Source organism: Pelmatolapia mariae, linkage group LG9 (assembly GCF_036321145.2).
Source record: "Pelmatolapia mariae isolate MD_Pm_ZW linkage group LG9, Pm_UMD_F_2, whole genome shotgun sequence".
NCBI classification, from domain to species: Eukaryota; Metazoa; Chordata; class Actinopteri; order Cichliformes; family Cichlidae; genus Pelmatolapia; species Pelmatolapia mariae.
In genome coordinates, this window is record NC_086235.1 from 6,711,153 (window position 1) to 6,735,895 (window position 24,743).

A 24,743-nucleotide genomic window follows, 5' to 3' on the forward strand; every position below is an offset into this window, starting at 1 on the left:
TAACACATTAACACCATAATTAGCTTTCTTTTCTTTCAAAAACACTCCAAACATTATCATATTTAAGGTAAGTGGGGTAATTTGAATCCCACTGGAATAAAGCTAGGTATGAAAATCCAACCAAAATATTTGTATAAAATTGCACAAAAAGAATAGATGGTCCAGATCCTCCTCTTCTGTTTCACAAAATACACATTTGCCAGTTTCTATTTTGAATCTATCACCAAGGAGTCTATTTGTCAGGTAAATTTTATTCAAAATTTTAAATTGGACTTCTTTCCCTTTAGGAGGGATAGGGAAGGTGATATAATCAGTTCTTATTTTTTCAAATTCTTCCCTTTGGAAATCTTTTAATATGTAATTACGTCTAAGTAAATTTGGAGAATAAAGACTCCTTAATGAAGATCTTAGAAACTTATTATTGCATTTGACATCACAAAACTGAATACCATCTATATATAATTGCCTTAACTTGGGGGAGATGTCAGAATATATTATATCATTTACAACTATGTTTTTAAGTGACAATGGAATGGATTTTATAACCCGATTAAATTTACTTTTAGAACATTGGATATTAAATTTTTGTCAAAAATCTTGATGTCCTAGAACATGTCCTTCCTCATCTACAAAATGGGTAATTGCCCAAACACCTTTTGATAACCAATCTTGAATAAAAATAGATTTTCTATTCATCAGTATATATCTATTGTTCCAAATTGGGCTATTATGTGGAGTGAAATTATGTTTAAATAACATTTTCCAATAAAGAAGGACCTGTTTATGGAATTCAGAGAGTTTAACACAGGCATGTCCAAAGTCCGGCCGGTCAGATTTCAAGTGGCCCACAGCTTCAGTCTAATTATGTATAATTTATGGCTCACTTTCTAAGTCCGAATAAATAAATCATGACTTTAAAGGTGTAATTCCTTTTTTCACCACATGGTGGCAGCACATCTTTTTCCTGCTACTTGCACCTGTGCTGCGAGCCCGCACTTCTCTGGTCATTTCTGCCATGGCGACGGTACAAAAAAAGAGAAAGGTTGATGGTGAGGGCCGCCGCTTTCAGTAGCGGTGGGAATTGCAGTATTTTTTTACTGAAATTCGAGGCAATTGTGTTTGCCTGATTTGTAAAGAGACTGTTGCCTTGTTTAAGGATTTTAACATTAGGAGACACTACGAGACTAAACATGCTGCAACATATAACAAGCTAACAGGGAGTGAGCGCGCTGAAAAAGTGAAGCAACTCCAAGCTGCTCTGGCTTCGCAACAGCGATTTTTCATGCGGGCCTGTGAGACACACGAAAATATCACAAAAGCCAGCTACGAAGTGGCTATGTTAATAGCTAAACATGGCAAACCTTTCACTGAAGGTACGTTTGTCAAAGACTGTGTCATGAAAATGGTGGAGAACATTTGCCCCGAGAAGAAGCAAGAATTTCTGAATGTTTGCTTGGCACGCAACACTGTGGCACGAAGAGTTGAGGATATATCGTCAGACATTCACAGACAGCTGCGGGACAGAGGAGTGGATTTTGATTATTTCTCATTAGCCTGCGATGAAAGCACCGATGCATCTGACTCCGCGCAACTGCTGATTTTTTTACGAGGAGTCGACGACAAGATGAACGTGACAGAGGAGCTGCTGGATCTCGAAAGCCTTAAGGGTCAAACCAGAGGAGTGGATTTATTCATTTCTGTTTGTGAAGCTGTTGATGATATGAAGCTACCATGGAGTAAAGTTTCTGGGATCATTACTGATGGTGCACCTGCCATAGCTGGTGAGTGAAGCGGACTGTCCACACTGATCTGCAATAAAGTCAGCGAAGAAGCAGGTAACGCTGTTAAACTTCACTGTATCATTCATCAGCAGGCTCTCTGTGCCAAACATCTCAAATTTGATGATGTTATGAAACCAGTAGCAAAGACAATCAACTGTATTCGCTCTAAAGCTCTGTACCACTGACAGTTTCAGCAGTTTCTGCATGACATCCAGGCTGAATATGGTGACGTAATTTATTACAATGATGTGAGGTGGCTAAGTCGGGGGTCTGCACTACAGCGATTTTTCTCTCTCAGAGAGGAAATCAGACAGTTTTTAGATGAGAAGGGACAACCAATGGAAGAACTGTCTGATCCTGTATGGCTGGCAAATCTGGCTTTTTTGGTTGACATTACGAAGCATCTGAATGCGCTGAATGTTAATCTTCAAGGAAAAGACGCAGTGGTGAGCCAACTATACACTCACATCAAGGCCTTTGGAACCAAACTGCAACTTTTCCAAAGACACTTGTCCCTAACAGAGCAATGTACTGCACACTTCCCAGCTTTGAAAGAGGTTATTGACAGTTTCCCAGTGGGCATTAATGTCCAAATGAAGAGTTACGCAACAGCTATCGCGTCTCTTTCTGGAGAATTTAACAAACGCTTTCAGGACTTTGCAGCTATTGAAAAAGACATGCTGCTTTTCTCATCTCCCTTCTCGTGGACCCTGATGATGCTCCTCCGCAGCTTCAGCTGGAGCTCATTGAGCTGCAGTGTGACGATGAGTGCCGCGGAAAACACCGGCAGTGTTCTCTTGTTGACTTTTATCGGCAGCTAGACAAAGACAGGTTTCCTGAAGTGCGATCTCTTGCTAAGAAAATGCTGAGCTTATTTGGTTCCACATGTTTGTGTGAGCAAACATTCTCTGTCATGAACTTAAACAAGAACCGATTGAGATCAAGGATGAGAGACTCCCACTTGCGTGATATTTTACGCATCTCAACCACTGCCTTCAAACCAGACCTGATTGCTTTACTAAAATCTAGATCTCAGTATCACCCCTCTCATTAGTCCAGGGATGTCCAAATTCTGTACTGGAGAGCTGCTATGCATGTTTTAGTTCTTTCTGGTTTAGCACAGTTGAATCAAATGAAGAGCAGCCCTCCAGGAGTGACATCCCTGCATTACTCATGTGTTCCTGAACAGTAAAAAGCATAAAGCACGCTAATGCAATCCACAAAAGGAAACGTATTTTGTTAAACTCTTAAGATTTGGTTTTAACTGTTGATGTTATGCTCTTAATTCATAGTTGAGTGTGTTGTGTACATATTGTGTAAATTTACAAATGTGTTTATTTCTTGCGGCAAGTGAACTTCCAGTTATGCAATCTTTCAGTAGATGTGAAAAACTTTGGCTTCCTGAAAGGTCTTGTAAAAGTCAAGGGCAAAATTCATTTAAAAAAAAAACTTTACTGATAACAGAACACTTTTCATTACTTATAACTCCTGTTTAAATGTTCATTAGGCAAAGATATTGCAAACTCATGGAAATTTAGGGTATTCTATACAGTTTGTTCAATGTTGTCTGACTCTCCAGATATAAATGAAAGGCAGAATTGTGTCTTTAGAGTTCTAAATGCTTGCCTGAGTGTCTTTTATTTAGGTACATTTCTATTTTAAAAATAAAGGTAATTGTGACTATTAAAATTGTTCTTCATTATATTTTCATGTAACTTTGTTATGGAAAAAAAAAGTCAAAAGGAACCATTGGCCCCCAGGCATCTTCACTTTATAAAATTTGGCCCTCTTTGCAAAAAGTTTGGACACCCCTGCGGTAGGGTATTGACCTTTAAGTTCAAAAATATTTAAAGTTATATCTTCTAACATAATTTTATTCTGACTCTCATTATTATATCCATAAACGTTGACTAAAATGAAAAACAAACTTTCAACTCTCATTACAGCAATCAACCAATGACCATTCAAGTCAGTCCATTGTATTACAAGATCCCCAGGAAAGTTATTGAATAAAATTGCTACACCCCCTGACCTCGTTGAGCCATGGCTAAACAGGATTTTGCTACCCCATTGGTTTGACCAAAAAGATACATCACTATCAGATGAATGAGTCTCTTGTAGAAAAATACAGTTTGATTTTTTTTACCTTTGCAGTACAAAAATAAGGCTTTTCTTTTAACAGATTCTCTTAAACCCCTAACATTTAATGAACCAAAACAAATGTTAACATTCAACATGAACTATAGACAGAATATCACTCACCACGTGAAAAAAACGAAAAAGAAAAAAAGTACTAAATGCTGAGTTTCCACTATTTCAGTTTTTGTAATTTTTTGTTCTCCTGTGTTTCCTCAACTTTGCGTCCATCAATGAAGGCATGTGGACCACGAAAGTAGGCTCGTTTACCCGCACGTCTTGCCTCCTCCACCAGAGGCCATAGGCGCTGTCGATCTTGTATGTCCTCCTGCGGCAACATCTCTGCAAAGCTGATGCCTTCTTGTTTGCAGGTTGAAGAATCTTTAGTGCGCCTCCACAATTCTTCTTTGATTCGCCTTTGTGTGAATAAAATAATGATGTTTCTGTTTCTGCCATCAACTCGTTTCCCTAAGCGATGAACAATATCAATGGCCTCTTCTAAGTTCAAGTCAGGGGCAATCTTCTGAAGCGTTTGCAAAACCTTCACTCTAATGTTTTCGTCTTTGTCTTCCTTCACCCCTTTCAGCTTTAAGCACCACCTCATTCGGTAGCGCTCTTGTTCTCTCACTCTTCTTTTCAAGTCTTCGTTTTCTTTAAGCAGCTGTTCATTCACATTTGCCAGTTTAACAACTTTCAGTTTGCAATCAACTATCTCTGCAGCATTAAACTCCACAGCCTTAGCCAAGCTGGCAACCATAGCTGCACTTTGTCTGTTTTGTTCCTTGACATCTTCCAGTTGTACTTCAAATTTCTTCTCAAGTCCCAGAATGGCTTCAAAAATAGTTTTATTGGAGATATCGTCTTCCTTCTCTGAAGATTTTGTTCTTTTCCGGTCGAAGCGTTTTACGATAGGTACCGGTCAGAGTATCTGTTAAGATGTTAAGAATAATAAGTATCTCTTAAAATGTTTCCGATAATGAAACATTTAATATAATGTAGACAAAAACAAAAAAATAAAAAGATAGTTACGAATCAGGACTCCCCGATCCTTACTGTGCATGTGTAAAGTCGGACCGTACAAATCGGGTCTACCCGATCCGCACCGCGCATGTGCAGGGGTTTTCTTCTTCTTCTGTTCTTTTAATGGCAGTTTACTCCCCAGTGTTCGAAGATACTGCCACCTGCTGACCGAGCGAATGAACCCTATTGTAAACTGAATTAGCGTCATTACAAACGTGTGTTAATTTTGATTTAGTGATAGTCGCGTGTGTTTATGCTTGTCTGTGTGGAGAGGATTGATTGGAATAGTGATGATGATGTCCACTATCACTGTCAATTGTCAGTAAACACTTCATCTGGCTGATGAATCTTCACGTGACACATTACAAAGTCTGTATTATTAACTCTGTATTAGGCGCCATTCTTCTTATTTTACGGCGCTGTTGTTCAATTGGGGGACGCTCTCTGTTGAGGAGAAAAGCATGAATTTGTTTGTATACGGATTATCCATTGTTTAAATGTCCCGGTAGTCGAAAAGGAGGCACAGCTGTTGAGAAATGCTAGGAGCTAGCTGGGCGCTAACCGTATCATTCAAATATATTGAATGTCGCAATGTTGGCAAAGAGAGGAAGTGACGTAACATCTGCGCATGCGGGGTACGGATCGGGTTTCCGGTACGGATCGGGTAGCGACAGCTACAACCATTATCATCTGCAAATTATGCCGGGTGACAGTCATAGCAAAGAGATGAAGCACTTTTGAAATATGGGGAAAGCCAAAAACTGAGCTTCATCCACTTCCGTAACATTGATTCATTAATGTTGAATTCTCTCGCAGCTGCTCTATTCCCATGTTGTTGCAGTATATTAATAACTAACCTCGTATTGTGGATGAATGATCTCAGTTGTTCTCCTGACTGAAGTTTGGCCCGTGTATAGCATCCTGCTATGCGATTGCATTTGTCCCTAACCACTAGAATCCCTCACGTTAACTTTTATCGAGTGGAAAAAAAGTTGGCGTTCATCCTCCAGCTTCACTGTGCTAATGTTATGCTAACATAGCTGTGTCGCTAGCAATCACGTAGCACAACATTATATACTAGGTAGTCCAACTTCAGTAACCCCTCAAACGCCACTGCTGTTTAGTTTTGTGTCTTCATTTCGGTTGAAGTGGTAGCAGAGCTGTACGTTTTAATTAGTTTCAAAAATCTCTCAGTCAGAACATGGTATGTCATGTTTAGGTGTAAACTAGCGAGCTAACTTCCTGTTAACTTCTAACTCCGTTAAATTTAATAACTTCTGTTTTCATGGATGCTTGGATGTTAAACTTAATTGTTACACCTGGTAAAGCAGCAACGCTGATGATTTTATTAAAGATTAAGGAATTTAGACCGTTTTTAACTCTCAGTGTTCGTTTGACTTTGGGACCTGAAGGGACGGAGTTTTGGACCCAGATTACTCCGCAAAGCTCCTCACCATGGCAGCCGTAATGCTCTGACAATCCATCAGGCGGTGCGGCTTACCAAAGTTGTACTAAAACATTTTTTAACAGATTTCTGCACGCCCAAATCGGTTCGAGGTCAGTAAGCACAACCAGAATTCATACATAAGGCACACTCTCGAGTTTTGAAAAAAATAAAATATTTTAAGTGTGCCTTATAGTGTGGAAAATACGTTATACAGAAGAAAAGAATATATCGCGATATATATCGTTACCGCACATGCTTCAAATGATATCGCGATATGAATTTTAGGCCATATCGCCCAGCCCTAGTTTGGGGTTGTCAGCTAAGATACCGTTATTAAGAAGAGGCACAACTAATGTGTCTATGCGAGCTAATTTGTGATGTGCACCGCTGGCGTGGCCATTTATTTTTTGATGCACCTTCTCAGATTAATTCACTGCGTGTCGTGCCCAGGGCTGGACTGGGACAAAAAATCAGCCCGGGCATTTTTACTAGAGACCGGCCCACCAGGTATTAAAGCCATAAAGCCTTTGAATGAAAACAAACGTTGTTGTGACAGTGATGTACACTGTCTTGTTGGTATATGTATGATTTCTATACATTTTACATCAGATAAAAACTTTGGTTGTAAGCTTCAGATAATTATTTAATAACAGCCAGACATTTTAAATGAGAATAAGAAAGTATTTCTTTGTGCCCCCCTTTCCCTGTTAATGCCCTACCTGGCCCCCGTGGCAAAACTTTGCTTGACCCGCCCCTGCACAGTTACCAGCTGTCAGCTACATAGAAAAGGATCCTGGTGTTATTTGTCTCTTAGAAACAGTTCATAACTTCCCTTCAACTCATTCATGTCACCTAAAAGGTAAACCTGTTTCTCCATCATTGTTCAGCTCTGATGATTCAGTAAGGACATCTCCTGGTTTCATCTTCATGTTTCCCTCTCACCAGATAACCAAACCGATATCATGACCAGCAGCTTTTACAGCTGTGGCTCCAGCAAACATCAGCTGATACTAGAAATTAATATTAAATAAATTCTAACAACAGCTGATCAAGCTTAAACGTGCTGCTGTTGTTTAGCGCGACATCCGCCGGTTTCCCTGTTCTGGCGCAAAGTGGGCGATAAACAAACAAGAGAGAAAAAACGATCAGCTGATCATGGATCAGTTTCATGATTAAAGTAGCAACAGGAGAGGGAGGGAAGAGAATGAGAGAAGAAGAGGCAGCTGTGCAGCGTAAAGACAGAATAAATCCATCTTTGTGTCTTTTTCCATCCTAGCTGAAGTCCGGGACAAACTGCATCTTTTCTCAGCTCAACACGAGTAATAATTTCTCTGAATACGAGACGATTCCGTCTTTTTACGGGACGGTTGGCAACTCTACTAACTAACCTTGTGAATAAAATTAAGTTCAACATCAGTAACATCATAGCACCCACCCAGCTGTATAGAAACTCCGTCATGCTAGCTAGCACGCAGTAGGAGTTATTGTAACTGACTGTAAAAAGTCAGCACAATGAAAATAAACTACACCTAAACTTGGTTTATATCTGACCCAGATAGACTGGAGGACATAACTTCTTACCTGAAGTTCAGTTCGCCTGACACTCGGACCGGTGGCCGCCTCGGGTCTCTCCTCCTGCCTCCACTCTCCCTCATCCACCTGCTGGCCTCCACCACTTGTTAATTTTATTGAATCTGTGGAAGCTCCGCCATAGCCACCATCAAACAACTGAGTTATTTTTACACACGGGCCAGCATCTGGCCAATCCACCATCTTTCATTGTTTATACCAGTGGTTCCCAAACTTTTTTTGCTGGGCCCCCCTTTGTTTTACAAGAAAAATATTCCCCCCCCGCCACCCCCCGCGCGTGTGCACGCACACACTCACAAACTCACAAACACATCCTCCAACCACACACACCCATATTTTGCTCCATTGCAGTTTATTTCACACCTCAAAAATTTAGTAAACAATTAAGCAAATACAAGTAATCTGCAGGTAGTAAGAAAATAAACTACTAACTCTTTTATGCTGCGTCCGCACTTACATGGGTGATTTTGAAAACGCAGCTGTTTCGTACGCACGTAAACGGTGTTTGGAATCACCGAAAACGGAGATTTTTTAAAGCTCCTTTTTTGGGTTTACGTGTGGACGAGGAATACGGAGTCACGCAATGTTAAAGGTATGTGCCTTTTTCCACGTCACACTGTGCGCCACGTTATTGTTTACATGAGATGAATTGCAGAATGGCAGATAGTCAGATTAATTAAGTATTTTGTCTCCATCTTCAGGTTTTACACGCTTACATATACACATGCAGTTACTGTCCCACTGTGTAATTATTTTACATGTACTTGTTTTTTTCCTGTGTAATAATATTCAACATTGCTAACAATACATTTTTCAAAAAATGCCTCTCTGTGCAAAAACATGAACAGCTGTGGGATACTGTTTGTCCATGATTTAGACAGGGGGAACAAATCCTGGCAGGATCAGCCTGATATTATTTTTATCCCACTGTAACTTTACTGTGTAAAGAGCTAACATCTCCAAAATGTCAGGAGTAGTTAGTCATTACAACAAGTGTTTGTGAACTAAAAATCCCAAATGTGGGATACTGTTTGTCCGTGATTTGAACAGCCCAGCGCTGCTCATGATGCAGGGAAAACCAATTCTGCAGGGGAGACCTACCTTGGCACTTGTGCAGGTGAAACCAAAGGGTAGATATGCTTCACCATATTTTCTAGTCTCTGGCTTAGAATGAAGTTGGTTTGGAAACATATTCAGCTATGCTTCACCTCCTGCTTTGCGTTTGTGTGGGAGCCCCGTGCTAGCAGTGTCCAAGCATTGTTTTTTTTTTCCCTTTTCATGCCGCGCCCCCCTGCAATGGCTCTGCGCCCCCCAGGGGACGGGCCCCACACTTTGGGAAGATCTGGTTTATACCGTTACAAAAAAATAAATAAATAAAAAATCATCGGGCCACTGAGCAAATGCCCAGTATGCCCGATGATACAATGGCCAGTCCAGCTATGGTCGTGTCATCAGTTAACCCTTCGCGTGCCTAGGTTTGCCCACCCCTGGTGTACAGTATCTTATGGATATATTATTCCAGTGTTTTTTCTCAAATTTTTCTATGCAACTTTGTACTGTCCACTGCTGTAACAAAACAAATTTCCCCCGCTTGAGACTAATAAAGGTTATCTTATAGTATGCAACCGAGACTACATATCTCCCATACTGGCATACTTACACTGGCTGCCAGTTAAGTTCGATAATTGCTATGTCCTTTGCTCATATAATTAGGAGCTGGTGTTCAGGAGCCATTTTTCTTATTTCCCTGTCTTTATCACCACTAGGGTTGTATTTCATTTTATGTACTGGTTATGGCAGAGGTAGGTACGGGGTTATTTAAGGTCAAGGGTAATTCTGTCCGGGTGTTGCTGATGAGAAGGGGCAAACCATTTCCTACTTAGTCTACTTACTTGTTGTCTATGTTTAAATGGAAATTTAAATGGACGTTGCAAAGCAAATAAATGTACCCTTAGGCACCCTCCTTTATTCAGAGTCTTTCCCTTTTCACGTAAATGGCCTCCTTGACTCCGTGCTCAAACCGGCGTTCCTCCCTGTCCAGGATGTGTACCTGTGTTCATAGAGGACAGGCGGGTCCATGGACCAGTCCACAACTGAAGACCGTACTTGGGTTCAACTTCAAGTGAAACTGAGGCCACAGCTCAGGACAATAGAAGATTGAAAAATGCTGCCTGGTCTAATTGGTCTCAATCTCTGCAGCGTTCAGCTTTCAGAATTTGTCTTAAACAGCATAAAAGCATGGATCCATCCCACCTTATATGAGGAAAACGTTGATGAACTCTGAGCAAATGAAACCACAACTTTAAAAAGATGAATTCCCCAAATGAATTGTTTTGACATCTTAAACACAAAATCATAAGTTTTAATACCTACAGCAAGTTTAAGGAAAAATAAAGGATTTTAAAGCTCTTTCAACATTTTTTCTCAAATATAAAACAACAGACTGCACTTACATTGTCAATGGAGAATTGTACTTAGTAGTCAGTATAAGCTTTTAATGATATAAGTTTGCATATGATAGAATACTGCATGATGACCTTTTGATGACTTAGACTGTTGTTCACTACAAGACTTGCTCAGTTCTCTTTTGCAAGTTTCTTCCCACAGCAATATCTTCACTCCCTACCAGGAAGAGGAGAGCTGGACACTCTTATCTGCGCTCCCTAACAAGAAGAGGGGTCGCGTCCTTCAGAATCACACACACACACACACACACACATTCCTCTGTCTATGAACAGACGTATTCACTATTGTATTACTTTTGTATTTAAATACAGACAGGTGCAAGAACAGAGCGCACAGCACAGGGCCCCCACTCTCGTGTGAGCACTCTGTGACCGCCCTTGCAAGCAAAAACTGCAGCGTGTGTGTGTGTGTTACAACCCTCTGAGTCTCAGCTGAAGAAGTGTCTTTTAGAATAAATCTCTTGACATACATGCATCTTTTATGGGATTGTCTAAAAATTGTCTAAATTCTGGGCTCTGCATCAACAAGAAAATGAACTTGATACTAAACTGTAAGATCTGTAAAGATCCGGGTCAATTCTTACCACGGTTGCTGCCTCTGAATAAAAATCTGGACAAAAAGAGATCCACGTTATTAAATAAGCTTACGTTTAATGTCAGGAGATGTGTTATTGAACTGGATTACGGAGCAGCCCCCCTACTGTAACTCAGTGTTACAAGGAAATTTTTAATAACTTTCAGGTCAGATTTTTAATAAGCTGCAGGAACCCTGTTCAGTGTGAGTGGAGAACAGCCAAGTCTCCTCCTCTGATAAACCTCCATCTGTGCCACTGAACACAGTTCATCCGACTGTGACTGTAAACATGTTTCCATTTGTCACTTCAGTCTTTACTCTGAAATACAGGAAATGAAATCACAGCTCAAACGTCTTCATCCACCTGCTGGAACAAAGCGAACCACTCGACACGAACACTGAAGCAGAACAGTTTAGAAAGCTTAAAATGAGACTAGGGAACCATTTTCATTCATAGCTGCTTCACCAGATCTTTACAGGAGATTCACTCTGAACTCTGTGGAGCCTGATCTCAAGGGCTTTGAGTCTGACCCTGAAACCAGAAGAGGATCTTTCTGTCTCTTCAGATTCACAGTGATGGGAGTGATTTCAGCCCTGAGTGATCACACTGATGTTTGCACAGAGCAGAAAATTTAGTGAATGTTTTGGCACATTGGTAACAGTGAAACAGTTTATTAGTAACGTGGGATCGTTTGTGTTTGGAGTATGAACTGAGATTCCTGAAGCTCTTGTCACACTGGTCACAGCTGTAGTTTCCTTCCATGTGTGCACGTTCATGAAGGTTACGACCATGTGATTGTGAGAAGCTTTTGTCACAGTGTCTGCACTTGTATGGTTTCTCTCCTGTGTGGACTCGTTTGTGTCTTTTAAGCCCACTTGCAGTAATGAAAGATGACCCACACTGATCACAGACGTACTTTTTAACCCCACTGTGAATGAGTTCATGTCGCTTTAAGTCAGTTATTGTGGGGAAGCTTCTCCCACATTCTTTGCAGTTTTTCAGTTTGTCTCCAGTGTGTTTACGTTGATGTCTTTTTAGGCTGTCTTTTTGACTGAAAGTTTTTCCACAAAGGTCACAGCGAAAGTCTTTCCCACCACCACAGTGATGACAGGGTTGAGAACTGGATCCATCTGTGTCGCTCTGCTTCTAAACAAAGACACAAAGACAGTGTAAGTCAGTCATTCAGCATTTTTATCCTGAACGTCGCCTGAAATAAAGAGCATCTCTGCAGATGTCCAATTACATTTTACTGTTTCAGTTAAAAAACTCAGTTTACTGGGCTGCAATAACTACAATACTACCAACATAATACTACAGTAATACTTGTTTCATGTTACAGCAACATCTGACTGACACTAAAGTACTTCTTTGCTAATATTTGCAGGGTGCCAACACAGTGTTAAACTACTAATGTAACACCGCAGTAATACTAATTTAACACTGCATTAATAACACTGTAACTGTGCAGTTATAACTCTCAGCTGACTGAGACACAGGAATAACACTACTACCCCCATGACACTGCAATTATAATATTAAATTAGTGTTTTTAACACTAATGTCTAAGAGTACTAAAGTTATAAATAAGCATTGATACTACTGCTACAATACTACAATACCATTATTATAGCTGCTTTTCCATGCAGTGGAATTGCTAACATGCTAACACAGTTTAATGAGCAGAGTTGTTCCAAACAGTCAGGCTAAAATGACAAGATACAAATATAAATACATACCTCACAGTAACTGCACTTGTAGAGTCTCTTTCTGGTGTGGATCTCTTGGTGTTGTCTCAGGTGATATATAGTTTTAAAAGTCTTCTCACAGAGGTCACATTTATAAGGTCTCTCCTCAGTGTGGGTAAACATGTGGCGTTGTAACTTTTTGTCGGTTATAAACTGTTTGCCACACTGATCACAGCAGTACACATCATGTCCGGTGTGAATGCGTAGGTGTGTATTTCGGTTCCCTATCTGACTGAAGGTTTTTCCACAAATGTCACAGCTGTATGCTTTAATTCCAGAGTGGGTAACTAGATGCTTCTGTAATTGGCCACTTTGAGTAAAAGCTCTGCCACACTGATCACAGCTGTACGCTTTAACTCCACTGTGGATGAGCTGGTGTCTTTTTAGGGAATCCTTCCAGGAAAAAGTTTTTCCACACAAGTCACAGCTGAACGGTCTCTCTCCAGTGTGGATGACCTGATGCTGTTTTAGTGAAGTCTTCCCATTAAAACCCTTCCCACACTCGTCACAGGTGTATGTTTTCTCTCTCTTTCTTCTGTGAGGTTTGTCGGCCTCCTGAGAGCGCTGACTTCTCGCTCCATGTTGGTCCCGCAGTGACAGAGATACAAACAGAGGCAGTGAGTGAGCAGAGTTGTTCCAAACAGTCAGGCTAAAATGACAAGATACAAATATAAATACATACCTCACAGTAACTGCACTTGTAGAGTCTCTTTCTGGTGTGGATCTCTTGGTGTTGTCTCAGGTGATATATAGTTTTAAAAGTCTTCTCACACAGGTCACATTTATAAGGTCTTTCCTCAGTGTGGGTAAACATGTGGCGTTGTAACTTTTTGTCTGTTATAAACTGTTTGCCACACTGATCACAGCAGTACACATCATGTCCGGTGTGAATGCGTAGGTGTGTATTTCGGTTCCCTATCTGACTGAAGGTTTTTCCACAAATGTCACAGCTGTATGCTTTAATTCCAGAGTGGGTAACTAGATGCTTCTGTAATTGGCCACTTTGAGTAAAAGCTCTGCCACACTGATCACAACTGTACGCTTTAACTCCACTGTGGATGAGTTGGTGCTGTTTCAGAGCAACCTTCCAGGAAAAAGTCTTTCCACACAAGTCACAGCTGAACGGTCTCTCTCCAGTGTGGATGACCTGATGCTGTTTTAGTGAAGTCTTCCCATTAAAACCCTTCCCACACTCGTCACAGGTGTATGTTTTCTCTCTCTTTCTTCTGTGAGGTTTGTCGGCCTCCTGAGAGCGCTGACTTCTCACTCCATGTTGGTCCTGCAGTGATAGAGATACAAACAGAGGCAGTGAGTGAAATGCAGTCGTGGAACAAACTGAACCTTCAAACTCCCTCCATTAACACTAGTTTTAAACCTGAAGGTGGAGTGTGGCACCAAACACCTTAAAGGTCTCTTATCCCCACCTACTGGTAGTAGTAACACATTACATCCAACCAGGTCTTAAAAATAACTCATGACTGTTCAAACACTCTAAAATCATTTTGCCTTATTTTCCTTACTTTTACTCCCCACATTAAAAAACGACTTTCTACTCATTACATTTTCAAAACAGTCTTTTTACTTTTGGTTTGAGGAATTTGAGGAGAGTTATATCATCACTAAGGGCATCAAACATCAAACCAATTTGAGCCTGAAAAGTAACACATGAAAGACAATCGTGATCATGTACTAATCACCAGGGTATGAAACATAAAAGAGATGAAAGAGGCAAAACTGTGAGTCATAGTCAGGAGTTAAAGTGAGACGTTGTTCTTCTTTCTTTTTTGCACAGCACCTGAACAAACAGGTAATTTCTTTTTTTTTTTTTTTCTTTTTTTTGTCTGTCCCATTTGGTTCTTTAGCCGTCAGAATTGTTGTCTGAAGACCAACAAGGATACCAAATGGATTTATTTTGCCAAATGGATCATCATGGCATTGCCGTATTGGTCCATTTGATCAAACTTTGTTGTTATTATTTATTTTATTTTCAGTTGTTACAGATGGGACAGACATGATTGGGGGATAGGAAAGGGAGAAAGAAAGAGAGGAAGGAAAAGAAAAACAGAAGGGAAAAGGGACAGTGAGAAAGGGCACTTACAAAGACAAAGGGAAAAAAAACAAAAACAAAACTCCTGGATCACCTGTTGAGAGAAAAAGAAGAGAAAACAAGCAAAAAAAACAACAACAACAACAACAACAACAACAAAGCAACATACTAAACACAACACCATCGCATTAATCTAGCTAAGTGTGAACAGCAGTAAATACTAAATATTGAAAGTTGTTGTGCAGCACGCAGGGCAGACAGCGCACAATGTGCTTTGAAGTAGCAGCTAAGAAAGGTGTAGTTTATGTCTACGAACAGTGAACACCCGTGTGCACACCTGTGTAGATCAACGCGCTTGTATACAAAAGGTTTCCCCATGTAACGGTCTGCTAGAGGGTGTGGAGGCCCATAGCCCCGTCCCCCAGGGCATGAAGTAGGCATGGAGGAGATCCAGGCTCCAGACATCCAGAGGCCCCAGAGTGCGAGAGCCCAAGGAGTACCACCGGAGGGGCATCCGTGCCACCCTCCTGGGAAGGGCTGAGGAGATCCCCAGACGAGGGGGTCACCCAGTAGCCACGGAGCAGAAGCCAGAGGGGGCTGCACTGGCGTGCCCGCCGGCTCTGCCGGCAGCCAACTGTGCCAGAGTGAACCGAGTTGCAGGCCCCGAGGCCGGAGGCCCGAGGGCCCCCTTTTGCCCCGGAAGAGGCCTGACCGAGCGACAGGCACCAGGCCCCGCCAAGTAGCCACCGGGAGTGAGCTGGTGCATACCTGAGCGCCCAGCCCCGGACACCAAGAACCACCAATGCACCAACCCCTGAGGGCATCAGTTACCAGCAGGGAGTGTGGTGAGGGGAGATAGGCCTCCACACTTGGAGGGCCTGGGAGTACCCAGGGAGGTGGAGTCTAAGACCCGACCTGACATATAGACACAGACAAACAGGCACACACAGACATAAACATGCTTTCCCACCCTCATGCACACATATACAAACACTCAGCACTCACCCAACGTAGGGATAGACATACATAGACATGTACACACAATCATACTCCCCAAACATACTCTATGCCCCGGGTCCAGGTACCCTCGCCCCCAGAGGGGGAAACGGCACCCAGACCCAAGAGATATGACCCTTTCCCCCGGGGTGGAGGCAAGCAGACCGCCCCAGGCTCCGCAGCAGCAGGGAGGCCAATCGGACAGCCAACACCTCCTCCCAGCCCCCCGCCCCGATGGCTAGTAGAGAACGGGGGTGTGTGAAGACCCCATACCTCCCTCCTCCCGCTCATGTGTAGTGTTGCTGCGTGTTGTTCTAAAGTGCATTTAAAACAAGGGAGGGCATGGTGCTGCTGCCAGAGAGCAGCAGGTGTTAGCACGGCCCCTCCCGAGAACCCTCAATGTCTACATGGATTTAAAATTGAGAGGTGGGCACCGGCGCCAGAGGTAGGGTTGAATACACAGACCGTCCACTGGACGCCGTTAACGTGGTCACCCTCAAGGCCCTATATATATATGTGTGTGTGTGTTATGAGAGTGTGAATGATGTGGATGTCTAAGTTGTGAAATAAAATTGAGGCACAGGTGGCCAGAAGGGGACAGAGGGGGGGGGAATGTCTCCCCTGCACCCTGGTGACACACCCGCACCCCAAGGCCCTACCTGTGTGTGTGGGTGTGTTGGAGCGGGAAGAGGGAGGCAGCCGGGGATGGGGAGAAAAGAAGGGAGGGGCAAGATGCCCCTCCTTGGGGCCAGCTCCCCCGCTGACCCCAGTAGGCACCCCCGTCCTCTAGTACCCACCAAGGCAAGGGAGCCCAGGCCCATCCAGACCGGGGCCTATGGCAGCAGCACCGCTAAGCCCCACAGGACCTGGGGAAGCCCACCCCACCCCACCGCAGAGGAAACTATACCCACCCCAACATTCAATCATCTCCAGACTACACAGGACAACAGACACCCAGGTTAGGTTTATTCTCCACCTCTCCTGTGTCTCTCCCCCACCTGCAGAGTGGACTTCTGCAAGGATGGAACAACCTCCCTGCCAGTTGAAGAGCCCCTCAGTTGGGCTGATGCACCAGAGGCCCTCTGCGCCAGGGCTGAGCCCCCGTGCACCCACCCGCCCACAACCTCGGTGACACATCGACGAGGACCGAAGCCCCCAAGGCCCAGCCAGAGCCCCATCACGGAGACGAAGCACCCCCGAACCCCAAGCCCCCCCGCCTGCCCCGGATCCACTCAGGGGCAGCCAGGCCACCAGGCCAGTAACCTACGTCTGCCAGTGCAGACCATCCCCCAGCCCCGCTGCACGCAGCCACGAGGAGAACACCCTCTAAGAGCGACCAGAGCCACTAACCAGGTTATGACCACAACCCCCCGGGTTGAGCCCTCCAGGGATAACGTCTCTAGGGGTTCTCCTGGCGCTCTAAGCCCATCCCAACCTCCACATCAACCACAATAGCGAAGGCAGGACCAAACCATGACCCCCCACCCCCACTAGGTGATGGGGTCTGGTTTGAATTTGAGGGGAGTTATATCATCACTAAGGGCATCAAACATCAAACTGATTGAGTCTGAAAACTAACACATGAAAGACAATCCTGATCGTGTACTAATCACCAGGGTATGAAACATAAAAAGAGATGAAAGAGGCAAAACTGTGAGTCATAGTCAGGAGTTAAAGTGAGACGTTGTTCTTCTTTCCTTTTTGCACAGCACCTGAACAAACAGGTAATTTCAAATGCAGCGTTTCTATCAACAAACATCAGCAAACACACAAACTGTTTGTGTGCAGTTTGTCTCACAGTGTGTTGCTCACTAAAGGTCCAGCTGCTGTACATCACAGGGAGAGAAAAGAAAGAGAGCTAACTTCACTCAGAGATGGAGAAAGATAAGACACACAGGACAGGAGAGGAAGAAGAGAGGTTAGATTTAAAGGGAAGGACTGCTCAGTGGGATTTAATCAACTTGAGATTTAAAGCTTACATGTAAGTCCTCATGTGTTGAAATCAGATATTGGGTCTGTACATGGACATTATGTTTTTTCAGGTCGTGAAACTTGCTGCAAAACAATCTGAGGCAGATTAACTGTGTTATTTAAAGACTCCATGAAGATCCTCTGCAGGTTAGTGCAGGATAAACAGGTTAGTTTGCTGAACTGTGATGGATTTAAAGTAAAGAACAGTGTGTGACTGGTGCACAGTGACTGTGGTGCTCATGTCAGAGTTAGATTACATCAAGTGTAGCAGAGATTCATTTAAACTGAAGCTCATGATGCTGACATTCATTCACTGAGTTCCACCTTCATACCAACAGTATAGTGTCTAATATAAAGACAGTGTACTGTCAGTGTAGAGGATGGAAATCAGCCAGGACAGCTCATGAAACATCTGCTGACATCTGGTTGAATTCAGTTGTGTACATCCACAGAGAGCAGCAGGTCAGCTGATCACAGCCTGTACTTTAAGAAAATCTACTGGAGCTCTCAATAGAAATTATTGTGAGCTGTGATTCTTTTCCCCACGCTGAGCCACTACAGCTGATTTTAGGGTTCCCACCTGCTCAATCCCACTTTAACCTCTTCCCTGCTCATGTTCCTGTTTAGAGGCAAAGTCACCCTCTACAGTGTAGGCAACAGAAAATACACATATGTTTTATTTTCCTTCATTTTCTACTTAACTGATTCAAACAGAGTACCTTTATTAGAAATAAAAAGTTTGTATTTCATCTACTAATCTTATTTTGACATTACATTAATATAGCACAAGGTTCAGTTAACTTTGGATAAAAATAGGTGGTAAAAATGTTCTTCAAGGAGTTACTTTTACTTTCTTACTCTGATTACATTTACGAGCCTGTACTTTTTCACTGTTACTTAAGTAAAGAAGTTGAATGAATACTTTTACTGAAGTATTTCATAACATTAGTATCTGTACTTCTACTTAAGTATAGAGTAAATGTACTTATGCCTCCTCTGATAATTTCTATAATATTATTTATATCAGTGATGGCCAAATGAAGCTTTCTGAAACACTGAAGCTTGTATTGAAAAAGGTTCATTACTCAAAGCTTTTCAACACAGTCCTCTTTGGTGACATCTGCTGGCCAAAAATATGAAGAGCAGCTTGAATCTACAAATTATAATAAAGAGCTTCATTATAATTGCCCACTCTACAGAGCTCAGCTGACAGCTTCTGTTTAATATCATGTGACAGTTCTGTCTGATATCGGGCTGCTGTTGTGGTGCTTTGAACGTGTATTTTTGGGGATGATGAAAAAAATGTTTTGTCTATTTGATTATTAATAATTTTGATGAATAAACCTTCCTTATTTAAACATGTGCTGTGGTGTGGTCTCTCTTTACTTGTGACCTCTTTATGTTTGTAAACATAATAGTCTAAAAAAAACAACATAATATATAATAAAATACAACACAGTCATATAACAGGTTGGGAGTATGAGAGTTTTAGACGTGACTGATTATTTGGTGAAACTGTGATATTTTCCTCACCTTCTGTGTTGAGCTCATTGTTTCCTCTGTAGTGACTCAGCTGAGTCCAGATGGCTGAAAATGTTCCTCTGCTGCTCCGTCAGACTCTTCTCCTCCTGCTGATCAGCTGGGACACAAAACAGATCTTTGTTAGGCTCCACACTGCACTGAAGAGTCAAAGTGTCTCATATGTTCATCTGACAACACAAAGTACAAATTTCACTCTGACTGGTTGTAGAAATCTTGTGAGACGTGTTGTGCTGCAAAGTGAGGGAACTCTCTCACTCACTTATACTTCAGGAGGAACTTTGTGACATTGGCTCTAATATTCTAAGCAGCCCTTTACTATGACAGGGCCAGAAAGTCATATTTGAAGGTTTGGGAGAAGGACCATGTTAAAGGTGGATTGGGGTTTATACACTTTGTTATGATACAGGTAAGGCTGTAAGCACATATGTGGGAGATGTACACGATACCACCCTCAGCGTAGTCCAGTAGATCTCAAAGAGGAAGCACTTCGATACACAGTTTTATATGTCAGGGTTCACGCCCCTTCATGCGTAAACAGATAACATAACATGCGCCAGTGACGGTGAGTGACAGTTGTCTGCAACTCCTTTTATAGTATTGATGTTTGTTCCTCACTAACGGTTTCAACACTCTCTCACCTCCATCTGTTTCCTGTTTCTCGTTGTGAGGCCCCATGATCGTATATGACACATCCTGAGTCCATCCTGTTCTAATCTGCACAGGCACGTATGCAGTTACAAGCAAAACACTACTTTAAATGTCTTCCAGTTTAAACCTTCTATAACCTCTTGATTAATATGGCACTTATTGAAATATTGCAACATTTATATTTCCCACAGTACTCGTGGTCTTTGATCAGTGGTTTCAGTGCTTTCCTTCCTGCTTTGACTGCAGCAGCTGTGTTTGACACAGGAAGACATTATTACATTCTTCACGATTATACTTTATTCTTTTTGGGGGAAGTGCAGCTTTAAACCTTCACATGATTCAAGTCAACCCAACAAATCAATCTGAACGATCACAGGTGGGAAAAACTTCTGTAGACAAAATGAAATAAAACCCAACATTCAATCCACAACATGATTAAAAACACGATTCTCCCAAATCACCAAGAGCTGCACATTAACCACCACAATATATTTTATTCTCTGTGCTTTCAAATATGAACACTGTTTACTTTCATCTCTGTTTCATTAGTTTTTGTTAACATCTTCCTGTGCATCACTTTACAGCAGCCAGACTCATTAAAATGAGACTTTGTAGGAGTTCACTTCCTCTCATGTGTTCATCCACAGCAGCTGACTAAAACTAAATTATTTTTTTTATGTTCTTGGCATATCTGTTAATTCAGTCGAAGCTGGTCTTAATTTTGAAATCAGGTTTCACGACCTTTTACTTTGAAATCAGGTGTCCGCGTATCCTGCCGTAATAATTAGAATACAAAGGAAACACAAAACATGGTGGAGGCTGACTTGACTTTAATTCTCAAACTGGAGGCTGGGTTGACACCAGTAGCATGTTGAGCTAATGATTAGTTGGTGTTTTTCTCCAAACACTCTCTCACTTTTCTCTCAACGTGTTCACAATAAACTGTGAACAGACACCGAGGAGAGCAGCAGAAGACCTCATTCAGGAGCTAAACTCAACATGAACTGAACTCACAGTAAAGTTAGCTCGGTGCTTACCTTTAGATGATCCCACAAACCGAGAGAAACTCCGTGATGAAGCTGGAACTCTTTCCAAACACAGGAAACAGATCAGGGAGCAGAGACCCACGTGGTTCACGCTGATCTCAGCTACGATCCAGGAGACAAGGGTGGGCAGATCGATGCAGATATCGATCCAAACGTTCGTTTAGTTTGTTTTATCATCCAAATTCACTCTTTTACTCGCTTATGAAGAAACGGTAGCTCCGTCTGCGTTGTCACTACCCGATCCGTACCGGAAACCCGATCGGTACCCCGCATGCGCGAAAGGTGTCTACTTCCGGTCGAAGCGTTTTACGATAGTTACGGGTCAGAGTATCTGTAAAGATGTTAAGAATAATAAGTATCTCTTAAATTTGTTTCCAATAATGAAGCATATCAATATATTGTAGAGAAAAACAAAAAATAAAAAGATAGTTACGGATCAGGACCCTCCGATCCGTACTGCGCATGTGCAGATTTTTCTTCTTCTGTTTGATTTAATGGCAGTTTACTCCCAAGTCTACGAGTAAATCGCCACCTGCTGACCAAACGAATGAACAGTATTGTAAACTGAAACAGCGTCATTACAAATGCATGCTTAATTTGATTTAGTGATAGTCGAGTGTGTTTATGCTTGTCTGTGTGAAGAGGATTGTTGGAATAGTGATGATGATGTCCGCTATCACTGTCAGTTGTCAGTAAACACTTAATCTGGCTGATGAATCTTTATGTGACACATTACTAAATCAGTATTATTAAGTCTGTAATTCGGCACCATTCTTCTTATTTTACGGTGCTGTTGTTCAATCGGGGGACGCTCTCTGTTGAGGAGAAAAGCATGAATTTGTTTGTAAATGGATTATCCACTGTTTAAATGTCCTGGTAGTGGGAGGCAGAGCTGTTTACAAATGCTAGGAGCTAACTGGGCGCTAACTGTATCATTCAATTTTTTTTTTCATAAATTTATTTAATTTAAATGCACACATTTACAATCTCTCATTGGGAGACAACATTGGTGCAACAACATCTTGAAATGTTGAGTAAGAAACCAAACGAAATAGAAGAAGACTAAAAGAAAAACAAAACAAACAAACAAACAAAAAAAACCCATATAAATATGTGAAGGCCATTCTTATGACATTTAACAGTTTCCTTTCTGTGAACACTTTAACATACATGTGGCTTACTTGGTACACTAAAACAAAACACATTCATTAAAAGGATAGAAACTGGGTCCCATTTTCACATATCAAAGCAGCATCATTACATGAATCCTTCAGTAATTCTAAAGATGACAAAAAAGATTTTAATTCAATCTTCAATGCAGTTATTGTATAAAACTTGTGTTAGAGTCAGTGGGGTCATCCCATCTATTCTTACACTCAACCAGTCTACCAAATCCTGCCAAAAGTCAGTCGTTACTGAGCAGGAAAAAAACAAATGATCAATACTTTCTTCATTTTGTGAACAAAATCCACATGGCTCCATCTCAAACCCAAACCTTTTTTTTGTTCGTTATTTTAACGTTACTCCCTTTTAATTTTGTGTTACTGTTAAAATCGTGAAATAATTCATTTTTAAATATTTTCTTTATGGTTTTATTATTACATTTTTTATCAGTCAAAGGAATCTGATTTAGCTGTAAAGAAGGTAAACTAATTTGTCCCTTAGAGTAATATAAATAGCCTTGTATCAAACTCAACAGAGGTAAGGGGATTGCCTTACAAACCTTGTCATATTCTCTAAGGGAACACTGAATATTAAACTTTGCATTGAAAACACCCACTGAGAGAAACTGTCCCTTTTCATCAAGTAAATCTGTTATAAAGATGATGTTTTTTTCATACCACTCTTTAATGAACAATGACTTCCTATTAAATGTAATGGTCCTGTTATTCCACAAGGTGGAGCAATGTGGTGAAAAGTTATGGGCAAAAACCATCTTCCAATAAGACAAGACCTGCTTATGATATTCTGACAGTTTCACAGGCAACTTCAATATATCAAAATCACATTTCAGGAGAAAATCCAACCCTCCCACCTTTTTGAAAATATTTTTAGGGATATGGAACCATATGGAGTCAGGTTTCAAGAGGAAGGCTTTTATACAGTTTATTTTAAATACTGCAACCATTGATTGAAAATCAATTGTCTTTATACCACCTTTAGTGTAATCTTTGACGAGTTGTGATTTTTTAATGTAATGTGTTTTATTGCGCCAAATGAATTGATAGATTATAGAGTTAATCTTTTTAATACTTTTCGGGGTAATGTATAATGAGTAAGCTGGATAAACCATCTTTGAGACGCCCTCTGATTTGGATAATAGATTGCGTCCAAAAATTGTAATATCTCTCGTTAACCAATGATTTAGTGTTTTGGACATACCATCAATTTTGTCTTTTAGGTTTTTTGATTCTCTAGTTTTGATGTCTTTATTTAAATAAATGCCTAGATATTTGACTTCGTATTTCACTGGAATCGTCATCATGCTATTTTCCAAACAATCATAAAGTGGCAAAAGTTCACACTTCTTTAGATTCAGACACAAGCCTGAAGCTTTAGAAAAAAATTGAAATTACATTCAATGCTTTCTCAAGTATTGATTTATCATTTAAAAATATTACTGTGTCATCTGCAAACTGACTTATTTTCAGTTCAGAATCAAAAATATTTATTCCTTCGATGTCTGAATGGTTCACAATGAGGTAGGCCATTAATTGAGTGCAAAGAATAAATAATTTTGGAGAAATTGGGCAACCCTGTCAAATTCCACGGAATACGTCTATCCTAGGTGTTATGCCTGGATTGAGCGAACCATAACTATAAATCTGCCTGTAGAACAGTTTGATCACTTTGCAAAATTTGTTTCCAAATCCAAAAAGTTCTAAAGATCTAAATAAAAAATTATGGTCTATTGAATCAAATGCTTTAAAAAAGTCAATAAATAATATTAAACTTTCTGAATTAATAAAGGATTGGTAGTCAATCATATCTAATATTAATCTTATGTTATTATGAATCTGCCTTCCTTTAATAAACGCTGATTGGCACTCATCAATTAATTTGTTTAAGATGCTCTTAATCCTATTTGCATATACTAAGGCTAATAATTTGTAATTGTTACATAAAAGTGTTATGGGTCTCCAATTGTCTAGCACTTGTAAATTTTTGTTTGGTTTGGGCAATAAGGTTATTAATCCTGTTTTCATTGTTGGGGATAGTTCTTCATTTTTTAAACAATCCAAAAAGCCATTAAATAACAAATCTTTAATGTCTTGCCAAAAGGTTTTATAAAATTCAATCGCTAGACCATCAATTCCAGGCGATTTTCCATTTTTCATTTGTTTTAGAGCTGTTTCTGATTCGGATATATTCAAATCTTCTTCTTCTTTTTTTTTTTTTTTTTTTTTTTTTAATTTATGTTTTATTGGTTTTTCTTATTTACACAACATGAACAACATTGCAACTTAATCACCGTGAGGGGAGGGGAAGAAAAACAACAAACAGAAGCAAAACAAAACAAAACCACAACAAAAAAACCCAACAAACAGACACAACAACAACCAAAGGAAAACAAAACAAAACAAAAAAAAACAGGGGGAAAGAAAACACCTACCAACATCCAGAAAATGTAATGGGGTTATACAAAATCAGACCTCACATTCTGAATATATTTCATCCATTTGAACCAGTATTCCTCAAATGTGTCCGCCTGCAACTTTAGCCTAAAAATTGTT

The 24,743-nt window shown here is 40.9% G+C and overlaps 1 protein-coding gene across 5 annotated transcripts in view; it reads right to left on the reverse strand.

Moving 5' to 3' along the window:
• Nucleotides 1-21,261, reverse strand: part of LOC134634983 (zinc finger protein 91-like) — a 76,965-nt gene extending 55,704 nt beyond the window's left edge. The window contains exons 1-4 of one of the 5 annotated variants that reach the window (XM_065471677.1): nt 21,001-21,261; nt 19,307-19,412; nt 13,442-14,038; nt 12,751-13,334 (exon numbers count right to left, since the gene is read on the reverse strand). In XM_065471677.1, the coding sequence (XP_065327749.1) occupies nt 12,751-12,882 (132 nt within the window). In that variant the 5' untranslated portion in view covers nt 12,883-13,334; nt 13,442-14,038; nt 19,307-19,412; nt 21,001-21,261. Of the gene's footprint in view, nt 1-8,322; nt 12,161-12,750; nt 14,039-19,306; nt 19,497-21,000 lie in introns of those variants that run through there. The other 4 variants (XR_010094908.1, XR_010094907.1, XM_065471675.1 and 1 more) reach the window with 4 other exon arrangements.
• Between the last annotated feature and the right edge of the window lie 3,482 nt (nt 21,262-24,743).